The 12,558-nt window shown below is 40.3% G+C and overlaps 1 protein-coding gene across 1 annotated transcript; it reads left to right on the forward strand.

Moving 5' to 3' along the window:
• Nucleotides 1-9,229: 9,229 nt before the first annotated feature.
• LOC113353846 lies at nucleotides 9,230-10,184 on the forward strand. The gene is made up of 3 exons (XM_026597323.1): nucleotides 9,230-9,321; nucleotides 9,398-9,493; nucleotides 9,564-10,184. The coding sequence occupies exons 1-3, from the start codon at nucleotides 9,253-9,255 to the stop codon at nucleotides 9,753-9,755; spliced, it is 357 nt and encodes a 118-aa protein (XP_026453108.1). The 5' UTR covers nucleotides 9,230-9,252; the 3' UTR covers nucleotides 9,756-10,184.
• Nucleotides 10,185-12,558: the final 2,374 nt, after the last annotated feature.

Genomic DNA, 12,558 nt, shown 5'->3' on the forward strand with positions numbered 1-12,558 from the left:
CCATCAATATGAGCTACTACAGATGGTGGTGTAGTAGATGAATTGGATTTAAGTTGAGCTGCAACTAATGGTGAACTAGTGTTGCTGCAATGGTTGCAAATGCAGATGCTGCTGATGCTGTTGCTGTTACAGGGTGAGTTTCTGTTGGTGTTTCTGCTAAGGTGTTGAGTTACTGAAGTTGCAACTGTGTTTGGTTATGGAGGCAATGAGCTATAGAGAATGCAATGGTCATGGTGCAGTGACTTTGAGTTATGTCCTGAGCTGGTTAGTGCTGAACAAAGTGTAGGTGAGATGTTGATGCTGCTACTCATTGCAGGTGTTGGTCAGTTGGCAAATATGGCTAGAATGGAAGATTGCAAGGCTGAGATGTTGTTACTACAGATGAAGAGCCTGAACTGGAACTTGAGATGAATCTGGGGAAGAATTGAGTTGCATTGTGAATGGTGGAATGAGTGTGCAGTTGCAGGTGCAGTTTTGTGTTGATGCTTCAATGAGGCTAGAGCTGAAATAGGGTTACAGTGATGTTGCAACTGAAGCTGAGGCAAGACTGAGTTGTGGTGAGTGCTATGAATCTGTAAATGGGTTATTTCAATTGTAATTGATGTTGCAATGAAGATATGGAGATGGTTATGAAACTGCAGCTAGGAAATATGAACTGGAAGCTGGTGATTAAGTGAGAATTGTATGTGCAGGAAAGCACAACCATCATGGCTGGAACAGAAGCACAATGATTGTGCAACACAGATGGTTTGACAGCACAGATGGCCTGACAAGATAGCCTGCCATCATGGTTGTACATCAGTTCTGACAGCTCAGGCATGACAGTTCTGGCCTGACAGTAAGAAGCTGACTAGACGAGCTGACTCCCCTGACCCGGTTTGATTCTGACCTTGACTGAGTTGACTGGCCGAGTTGACTCAGTTGACTGACCGAGTTGACCCGTTTAACCGGTGACTGGGCGGACTTTGCCGGTCACTGAGGACTTTTCCGGCAAATTTCGGCTACTTTTCCGGGCCCGAATTGACAAAGTTTCTACACGAGTTTTTATAACTTTTGGACCACGCGGATTTTCATCTAACGGACTTTGAAGATTGGGCCTAATTTTGGAAGGCAAAGGGATATAAAAGAAGACTCCTACAACTATTTGGATGATCATGTTTATTATTATTCTTCTTGGAGCTTTGGAGAGAACTACTTCTAGGGTTTGCTTTATTTTCTTCTTCTTAATTATTTTATTGATTATGAACTCCTCTATTATGAGTAACTAAATACACAATTGGTTATGGGATAAAAGTTGATTTCTCAATGCATGTGATTTGATTCAATGAATTAGTTTTGTCTCGATTTTATTGTTTTTGATTCGTGGTTTATAATTATATATGATTTGACTGTTTTATTGGTTGAGTCCGGAATCAATCCGATTTTCTTTCAACTCTATAGCTATATTAGGGTTTTCAATACGAAAAAGTTGTTTGTCCCTGATTTTTGGTAGCATAATTGTGAGTGGTGCTTGTAGTGATACATCCTACTACCCACATATGAATCATAACCTTGGTTAAAACGAATTAGTGCTTTTACACGTTTTTTTGCCTTGATGAGTCTTATTCCACAAATCTTAAAGCTTTTAGGGAGTTAAATTCAATTGTGCTTTTACACTTTGGGTTGCTTTTTGAAAAGAATTTACATAAGCGTCTTTTTAATGTGGTTGTGATGAAATTAGGGAATTAGCGGGATATTCTTGCGATCAAAGTATTCTAGGACTTTTAATAAAATAAGAGATTAAATTATCAATTCTATTCAATGATGAAAAATGCATGCTTGTGAATGATACTATCCCATGACCAATATCCTCTCCTTATTGATATTTCCACTTATTTACTTTGCTTTATTCTATTTTATTTTATTTGTTTAAACAAAATCCCCCCTTGGTTACCTAAGAAACTGAAATTTGCATAACAACAATTGCCTCTCTGTGGATACGAACTCTTTCCTACCACTTTCTACATTATTGTAGTTGAGTAAGGAAGTGAATTATTTTTGACGGCTTGACAACCGGTCACGTATCCAACAAACTAGGTCGGATATCTACTATGATTGATCAACACACAACCTGTGATATTTCGATTATAAAGATAAACAATATAATGCAGAAAAAGAAATAACACAAACACCAGAAGTTTTGTCAACGAGGAAACCGCAAATGTAAAAAAAAACCGGGACCTAGTCCAGATTGAATACCAAACTGTATTAAGCCGCTATAGACACTAGCCTACTACCAATTAACTTCGGACTGGAATGTAGTTGAGCCCTAAAAAATATCCCACCAATTAAGGTACAGTCGCACTCCTTATGCCTCTTGAATCCCAGCAGGACTCCGCGCAATTGATTGCCTTAGCTGACGCCACACCAACTAAGAGTTTTTTCAACTCAATTGAAGATTTTAAACCAAATCTTCCTCCCACAGATTAAGTATATATATGATTTCCTTTTACAATCAAATATTTTGATCAAAGGTGTGGAAACCGACATCAATAGACAAAGTCTAGATAACCTAAAAATCTTGACTTATGCAACCCGAAGTGCACCTTAGATTATTATTCACCTCACATGTATAAAACCTGTGGAATCAACAAAATTTGAGACGAAGAGAACTTTGATGATTTATATCAATCTTGATCGAGTGAGTATCTTAATAATCAATCAAGATCAGGATACACGAGTTATCAAGGAAAAATAACTGGACCTGGCTTCACGAATCCCTATGAAGACCTTGTAGTCGCTAAACCCTAAAAGAGTTAGGAAGAGGACAAATCTAGATACAACTAGGACACACCAAAAGGTAGTGTTGGGATTCAAAGATCCAAGTTGATCGAAGTTCCCCTTTTATGGAAATTCAAAGCATAGGTTGCTTTAGGTTTAAGATAAGATAGCTTTAGAACCAAGCAAAAAATATCCACTGTTAGATGAATCTTTGAATATGATTTACATAAACAAGATATACACTCTGGTTAGGTAAAACCGTAACCGAACCGTGTACAAAGACTATGTTCAACATGGTTAGCCGAAAATACCCAGGTTGAACTTAAAACCTTAATCTCCATTTTCATGAACACGTAAGACATTAATCCTGAGTCACAAACATGTGATCAAATAAGTCTAGTGTTTTTAGAGAATTAATCAAATGTTAATTATCTCGTAGAAATAATTTAAACACACCTGAAAATATAATTCACATGGTTAGTAGGTGTAAAAGGTACAAATACCTGTGGATGGGGAAAAACGGTTTGTTGGTTTTCTAGGAAAGTGGAGAGTCGAGCGTGCTGTCGAGACTCCTCGACCGAGCAAACTGCTGAACCTCACACAGATGCACCGCTGTAAAAGGGGTGCTTAGATTCGGGAAATCAATCTGTAGGACTCCGGCCTAAACCAAGACAATGGCCGTTCCAGAGTAAATTCGGTCGCAAAGAGGGAGATGGGTTGATCTGTAGGAGGGAAGCTGAGAATTGTGTGGGATCAATGATGATCGAGGATTGTGGGTGTATTGAAGGTTTCTGCAATATTAATGAACTGATGAAGTTGAGTTTTGTGAATAAGTTTTATCGAGTTGTTGACAGATGACGATGATAATCGATCCTCCCCCGATGTCCTCGATTTAGACTTATTTATATTGCAAGAATGATGTACCACTGATCCCTGTAAGTGTGACGGTTTCTTGAGTGAGATCGTGGGAAAGTGGGAGATCGTGGTAAAGTCAGTTCCACGTCGTGTGGAGACTTGACTGATCGTGCACCCACTACTTTGCTAACTCCTTCAACCGTTTACACGACTTACGCACATTTCTCGTTGTGGATGAATCCATGTGCCGCAGACCGCCAGACCAAAATCCTAAGTGATATCCCCAATTTGTGACGTGGTTGATTTCTCACGAATCATGGAGTCTGCAAGGCAGATGTGTATTATTTAGTCAGTTGTTGACTAATTAGACAATGGGTCTAGGTTTTTTGAATCGAGCATAAGTGGTGAATGCTCAGCGATTCATGGATTGAACGTGTAGTTCTCTGAGATTTCAATGAATTACTGACCAGAGCGACTGAGAAAGTATTGTTCAACTCGACGAATTGCTGAATATTAAGAGTTTGATGAGCAACTGAGCAAGTATTGCTCAATTCAACAAAATACTGAATATTGGTAATTTGACGTGCAATTGAGCAAGTGTTTCTCAATTCGACAAACTACTGACGAGTTACAGAATATTGATGGTTGGATCAATATTCGAGCAACTGAGCAAGTATTGCTCAATTCGATGAATTATTTAATGGTGTCGCGACCCAATAAAATACTAATCAAAAATATTGGTGAATTAACGAATATTATTAATTTGGATGTTGATTGCTGAATCAACATAATTTTGTGTTTGAACTTGCTCAGAATGGTGATTCGTGGAGCGTTTGTTCGAAACCCTAATTTTTGACCAATCCTTCAACAATTGGTGAATTGCTGAAAATTGGTTATGAGTGAAGAGGGACCGACATCATGGAATGATTAGCGTCCATGTGGTTCCCAGTTCTCGAGTGAGCACGCACCAGGGTTCTCAATCAGTTTGAGGGTTGGTGGAAGAACGATGATTAAATGTCGGTTTCATCATTTATTGAAATATTGTTGGATTTATCATTAGATGATAAAAGCTAGAGATGAGAGATAAGAACCGACCAAGAGAGCATGGGACCAATTCTTGGTGATCACGGGACCAGTTGTTGGCCATTTGAAGGATTCCCCATTTGGTTGGAGAGAGTTTGGGCCTGTATGAGCAATTGAGAAAATTAGGTCATAATTATGAAAACATGTGGGACCGGCTTTGTGCAAGCCCTAGGAATGACTTTGGTCGGTCATGAAGGCATACACGTGTTGCGGTGGTGTCCATGTTTCCATACTGAGAGTTTCAGTATTTTCTGATGCGCGTTCGAGCAACATCGTGAATTTTCAGAAGAGTTTCATCTTGACTGAGAATTCTCGATTTTTTGTTGGAATGAGCATGTATGATCAATTCATCAATATTTTCAAAATAAAGTGTTTTAATATTTAAAATTGTCGTGAGAGGCTAGCTAGTCGTGTGACTATCTTGGCTTTTGGTTTTTCGTGATTTGAGTAATGTTTGAGAAAATATGAAGAAATCATGAATTTTGCTCAAATCCCATGAGTTTCATGAATTGAGGAAAATAATAATTACGAAAGATTAGGGATTGCAAGGAGTGGGGCCGACCACGACTAGGGCATGGCCGGCCGGCTAGGTCGTCGGTCCCGCATACCTTTTTCTATTTTATTATTTTTCATGAATCCTTGAAGTTATGGATAATCCTTGAAGTTATGGAGAATCCACGAGTTTTTGTTGAAACGAATGAGTTTCATGAGATAAGGGAATAATAATCATAAAAAGCTAAGGATTGTGAGGTGTGGGACCGACCACGGCTCGGGCCTGGCCGACGGGCTGGGTTGCCCGGTTCCGCACACCTTTCCTTATTTTATAATATTTTTCGTGAATCCACGAAGTTATGGAGAATTCACGAGTTTTGCAAAAAGAAGGAAAGTTGCTAAAACCAAGGAGTTTCCATGAGTTCATGAAATAACAAAGAATAAAGAAAATAATGGGAGAGGCATGGACCGACCAAGGCTAGGGCACGGCCGGCCGGCCGGATGGTGGGCCCACCCTGAGCGCCTCTTATTATTTTATTATTATTTATTGTTTTCTCCTGTTCTGCGAAGGATTCCTCATTATTTCATATTTTTGGACGCTCGTTCATGCATCCGGGTGCTCAGTCGTGCATCATTGTCGATTACACTCGCACCATCTTTGTGGGGCTTACTCAGTGATGGTCCAGATGCCTGGTTGTTGAGTATTTATTACTAATTTATGAAATTCAGTGGAGAATAATTCATGAAACTGAGTAATAAAAATGAATAGTTGTTTATTATTAATTCATAGGATCAGTTGTGGATTCGACTACGAATTTGGAATAATAAAACATGCATTACCACCCTATGGGATTGTAGATTCGACCATAGAATCGGAGTAATTAAAATTATCTATCACCATTTCATGAGATCAACTGTGGATTCGATCATGAAATCGGAGTAACGAGATAGTACAGTTGTTTTATTGCCATTCTATGAGATCAAGTCTTGGATTAGATCATAGAATCGGAGCAATTGTTATTGCCATTCCATGGGATCAGGCCGTGGATTCAACCATGGAATGGGAGCAATAATAGATTATTCTGGGAGTTCAGTAGTGAATGTCACAGCAGAATTAACCTATTGCAGAAAAGATGTTAGCCAGTTAAAGCGTCACATCTATTCTGAATGGTGCATAGTCAGGGAGTCACTATGTTGTTTACGACCTGAAGGCATTAGTGCTCTCAATCTATGGAGAACCGCCTGAATCTATACACGGTCTCTCCACATAATCAGGGAACGGTGAGTGTCGCCGACGTCCTGAAGGCATACGCTGCCCAACTATTCTTCTATGTGGAGGTGGGTCTCTCTCCCGCAGTCAGGGAACAGTGAGTGTCACCGACGTCCTGAAGGCGTTAAGCTCTCAATCTACAGAGAACCGCCCAAATACCTTTTTCTGCACATAGGTCATGACAAAATGCTAGGGATCGAAACGCTCAGCTAGTGGAGGATTTTCGAAAACATACTCATAATGGCTTCGTAAAATATGAATCGTTGCATGTATGAAAGCCGTGTCGAAAACATGCCTCATGATTTTACGGTTTTGCCCTTTGTTGAAAATCCACCATCAACATTAAGTCCCCTGCTTAGTGGGGAACATTCATATTTCACAGTAATGCATTAAATGGTGATTTTCAATCGATGAGATCGGTGGTTGAACTCAATCTACAAAGGTGTGCCTCAGAATCCTCGATTTGCTCCAATGGTGTCATGTACGAGCAAATGCACAGATAAGGACCCTGATAGCAAGATAGAGTGTCATATCGTAAGCGTGGAGAGATGAGGCACTGCTGATTTGAGTGTTTAGAAGCCTAGTTATGGTCAGTTTAGGATTCATGGGCTCGAGCCCATAAAAGGAAATCCATGATTTATTAGGTTTTGGTAATAAATTTAATATAAAAGGGAGTAACCCTAAATTTTATTTTATTTTTGGTCGACAAAGCTTCATCACCAACTTCACGCGAGTAGCAGTATCAGGGAGGAGGAAAGTTCACGACAGCTCCTGCACCGTCGTCCGACCATCCGGCAGAATTCCGGCGGGCGCCCGCATATAAGTCTGTGCGATTTTTTTTTTCGCTGTTAGTTTTATGATTCATGAGTTGTTCACAAAACGAGAAATCCCCTAGTTTCATGCATGCGTAGGATTTATGAAGGATTTTTAGAAAACGTATGTATATGCCCGTTTGTTCGTTAGTTGAAGGAACGAACAAAAAATCCCTAATATGAAAGAGATACATAAAATTTTGAATAGACATGGTCTAGTTGCAATAGCAAAAGTTTAGTTTATTAGGTTTCATGAAAACCCAAGTTTGTTTTTGGAAGCATGAACTTTGCAAATACTTTTAGGAACGTAGGTTTGTTCGTAAAAAGTAATAAATAATAATCCTTAAGGTTAAAGGAATTTTGAAAAGACCTGGAGTTCATGATGAAATTTGTTTATGAACTTTCGACATTTTGTTTGAAATATGTAGTCTTTTACAAAAATAGAAAAAACCCTTGTTTCATAGGCGGATGCTTGATTGAGCAAAAAAGTTTTTTTTTTTATATTTACGTGAGTTATCAACTCACGAAAAAAAAATTAAAAGACACGTGAATTATTCACGTTTTATTAAGTTTTGATTTATGAAAATTGTTGAAAGCAAACAATTCATGAGTTGATGAATTCATAGTGTATATATGAGGTTAGTGATTTTATAGTGTATGTACACGTAAAAATCAGCGAATGTTCACATGGAAAGTTATGTGAATCATTCATAGTTTCTCGAAAAGTCAGTGTTGACTCTTGAATAATATGTATTATGCTCGACTTTGCAGGTTTGAAAGAACAAGCAAGTTTTGGGGTCTTACGTCGTTATCACTAAGTTCGTGAAATCGTAAATAGGTAAGAGTTGAGGATTACCATTTTTGCCATGAATCCAGTATTAGCATATCTGTAATCCCATGCTTCTGGTTCCAGACAATGGTAACTTCCAGTAGCAACAGTGATTTTAATTATGAGTATTCCTCCATCTTTTCAGACGAGGATTCCAAGGTTCCAGAGATGAAGATTCCTGCAGCAGAATTTTGCGCCAAGAGGGACTATTCTGCAGAAATGAAATGCAACATTCCTCCTAACAACCGTAGAGTAACTCAAGAGGAACTCTTGAAAAGGAAAGCTGAGAATGACATGTTAGTTGATCGTCAACGACGAAGAGATCGAATCCAGAGTCGGATATTGGCAGCTGAGGAAAGGCTTCAATCCCGCGTTGAGGGTGCAGCTTCAGACTCGGATGCTTAGGAGGACGAACCCGTGTGGGTGCCATCAGAGCGCAAAATCAAATCAGACCGACGTACGAGAGAAATTGAGAAGTTGGTTCAAGTCGACCATGAGGCTGAGCGCGAGGAGGAAGATTACTGGGATGATTATGAACTCGATATTCATCCAGACTTCATCAATAGCCCTGATAATGATTCTGATGAAGAACTCGAAGAGGATTCCGCGAAAGACGATAATGATGAATATGATAATTTTGACAAATCTGACGACTCCGACGAGTCTGACTGATCTTGCTCATGAATCTTTCTGGCATGATTTCTTTTCCGTTGAAGTAGATACTTTCTAGTTATTTGAAATCTTGGCTTGTTAGGATGTTTCTTTAGAGATCATTTTTTGAACAATAATCCCTTACGCCAAATTTCTTCACGCTGAAAAAGATGACCCAAGGTCCATGTAGGCAGTGATGATCCACAAAATATGATCATATGAGCTAGCTAGGGAGACACGTGACCTGCTAGGTCATCAATCCCTAGCTGCAATGTTGACTATATTCAGTCCCCGGTATTGTCATGCTTCTCTCATATCTCCGCGTGTCTGATTCGAGATTTAGGGTTTCAGTAGAAACCGAAACTGACTTTATCTCCCGTTATGGGATAAGTATCTATATCTTGACTTTCAACACTTAGGGTTTGATACTTATACAACACATCTTCTTCTACTGTGCACTATCAGAAGAAATTTTGATCATAATCATACCTCCCAGCAACATGCCTGGTGGTAGCGCTTCTTCTCGAAATGAATCTTCGACAAAGTATGAGCCTGGGACGCCCATTCGGGTAAGTATAGCATGTTTTCCACTATTTTTCATGTAATCAGAAATCAATCCCGATCAAAGAAAGTGATCCATTGTAGGGCAATCAGGGGAATGAATCCCGTCTGAGACCTAAGCGGACTGTCAGGGCTCCTGCGCGTTATAAGTCTGCTCGTGAAGATGTGACTGGGACGTCTGTAAGTCTTCAACTGAAAATCTCTCTTGACCGAGCATTGTCCAGGTTTTCTGAATGTTTCATCATTGCAGGTTGACGTTCACATTATTTTCGAAGCCACGAAGAAGAAGAATGGAAAGTCCGCGGCTGCAGCTAACAGTGATGGCGTTCTTCATGCTGAGAACTCGAAGAACTCCGTAAATGATGATCCCAGGGTTTCTGTTCGTGAATACCCAACGACTGGACTCCCATTCGATACCCCCATGATCACTGTTTGCCCATAAAATCAACTGGTTGGTGGTCTCATCGTCCCCAAATGCTATGCATCTCTTTACACCAAAATCTGGAGAAGGTACGGACATATTGCTACTACCGAAGTGTGGAGAGGTTTTCCGCAGACCTTACTGACCACAATCGCTGGATTATTGCCCGTTATTGATGAAATGGACAAGATAAGGCTGCAAGATGTCAAGAATGAAGAGTTTCACAGATGGGATGATATGATCTCGAATTGTGAAGTCTTGCGATTCAACATAAGCTGGCTCCGTCGTCGACTCGAAATCATTAAGGTTGATAAGGCGACTGCCGTTGCAAATATGATCTCTACTAGGTACGACATCATAGAAGAGGAGAAGACACTTGCTCTGGAATCGGCAAGAGTTGAGAAAGCCGTCCAGGATTTGAGATTGAAGAATGAAAACTTCCAAAAGATACTTGAAACAGCCTTTAGTAAGGATTATTCATTGTTGGATGGTTTGCTCTGAATGAGCGTTTGAGAGAAAGATTTTTTGTGTAGGTTTGAGATTTTGTTCTGAATAAAGTAGATGATTGAAATTTTCTGGTGGAATTCATGATTATTTTTTTTTGAACGAATGAGCATATTGCATACTCTTTTGGAGAAAATAAAAATTACATTGAGAAATTTAGCACTTTAATGACCGCTAAAGCATAATACGCTTTGAGCCACTTGCCATTGATGATGTTCCCTTCGATTCCTCCATCAACAGCTAAGATTTTGTAATATCCGTTGGATACCGCCTGTATGACTACATAAGGCCCTTCCCATTTATGAGAGAACTTGGGAGCGGACATGTCTTGCTGGATATGCTTTGCTGTTTTCAGAACCAAATCTCCTACTTGAAATGTTTGAGGTCTTACCAGTTTGTCGTAGGCCTTGGAAACCCTTTGTTTGTAGGTTTGTACGTATTTTTCCACCTTATTTCTTCTTGAATCGAGCATGTCCAATTCAGCAATTCTTGAATCTGAGACTTCTGCTTCATCCCATTGTACCTCACTGGCCGCTGCAATTCTTGCGGAGGGAACCTTGATTTCGGCTGGGAGAATGGCATCAGCGTCGTAGACGAGAGAGTATGGTGAGGTACCGATTGAGCTTCTTGGTGCGGTTCGGTAGGCCCACAAAGCCATGGGCAATTCCTCATGCCACGTTCGTGGATTATCATGAACTGTTCGACTGAGAATCCGGATCAAGGTTTTGTTGGTACTCTCCGCCTGCCCGTTTCCTTGGGGATAATATGGTGTGGAGAAGATCTGTTTGATTCCGTAATCCTCGAGCAATTCTGCAACATGTTTGTTGGCGAAAGGAGTTCCATTATCCGTGATGATATGTTTAGGCACGCCGAATATGCATATGATGAACTCTTTGATGAAAGATGCGATCGTGACTCCAGTGGTGCTTCGAATAGGGATAGCTTCGACCCATTTGGTGAAATACTCTGTTGATGTATTCATGCTGCGTTGAAGATGCTGGATTGATCTTTCCTATGATATCCAGTCCCCAGTTGTAGAAGGCCATGGACTGCTCACAAAATGTAATGGAAGACAAGGAGTGTGTATGAGGTTACCATGAACTTGGCATTGATGACATCTTCGAACGTAGGCAGCTGCGTCGACTTCCATGGTTGGCCAATAATATTTCTCATGAATTTGGAGAAATAATTTCTTCTTTCCTTGGTATTCACCTTCATGCATTTCTTTCAAGACTAAGGGAATTTCATGCTCGGCCAAGCATCTCAGGAGATTCCCACCGAAGCTTTTGCGATACAAAATCCCTTCCAAGTAGACAAAAAGTTTGGCTCTTTGAATGAGTTTGATCGCACCTTTCTTCTCTGATGGAAGATCGTTGTCACGGAGATATTTTACGTAAGGTTCTCTCCAGTCCCCTGTGTGATGAATTGTTAGAACCTCCAAGTGATGAGGTGGTGTCTGAAAATTTAGACAAGACCCTTGAAACTTTCTCGACTGAGTCTCCATGGAGGGCCAATAATACCCGAGTCTTTGAAGTCTTCTGTAAAGCGTGATTACCAGGGTTTGTCCACATACTTCCTCATGTATGTGCTTGAGTTGTTCACTGGCTTCTTCATCTCCAAGGCATCGCGACAGGGATCCATCATTGCGATAGTATAATGCTCCATGCAGCAGGAAAAAGTTTTTCAATTCCTTGAGGTCGATTTTTCCCTCCGTAAGAGAATTGCTCAATTCATGAATGATGGGAGCTCGCCAGTCGTTTGATTGAGCATCTTCGACTTGAGTCAGCCAAGTAGATGATACAGAGCGCCTTTGTACAGTGATGGATTTCTCAGACCCTTCAAATTGTAGTTTGGATGCTAGAGTCGCTAGACAATCAGCATGTCTGTTTTTGGTACGACCGGTATGGACAATTATTGCATCAGAAAAATGAGTTAGTAGTCGTTGTGCCTCGGTCCTGAATGGAGAAAGTGTTATTTCCTTGAGAGAGTATGCGCCATTCATCTGATTGACCAACAACTTTGAGTCTCCTCTGATTTCTAAGTGCTTTGCTCCAGCCTTCTTTGCTAAAGATAACCCCAGGAGAAAAGCTTCATATTCTGCTGAGTTGTTGGTGCAGTGAAAATCCAGCTTCAAGGAATGTGAGAAGACTTCACCGGATGGATATACTAGCACAATGCCCGCTCCACTGGTATCATTGCTCGGAGTGGCATCAAAATATAGTAACCACGTTTCTTCTTGAATAATTGAAATTTCTGGAAACTCACCGGGCACTTCTTCATGCAACATTGTGATGTCTTCTCCAGGGAAAGAAGCAAGTAA

This window comes from Papaver somniferum, chromosome 2 (genome assembly GCF_003573695.1).
Source record: "Papaver somniferum cultivar HN1 chromosome 2, ASM357369v1, whole genome shotgun sequence".
NCBI lineage: Eukaryota > Viridiplantae > Streptophyta > Magnoliopsida > Ranunculales > Papaveraceae > Papaver > Papaver somniferum.

What these genes read in the sequence shown, in the direction of transcription:
- LOC113353846 (XM_026597323.1), top strand. Translation starts at nt 9,253, where the DNA reads ATGCCTGGTGGTAGCGCTTCTTCTCGAAATGAATCTTCGACAAAGTAT. An exon ending in AGCCTGGGACGCCCATTCGG is followed by an intron (nt 9,322 to 9,397) that starts GTAAGTATAGCA and finishes GATCCATTGTAG; the next exon opens with GGCAATCAGGGGAATGAATC. An exon ending in AAGATGTGACTGGGACGTCT is followed by an intron (nt 9,494 to 9,563) that starts GTAAGTCTTCAA and finishes TCATCATTGCAG; the next exon opens with GTTGACGTTCACATTATTTT.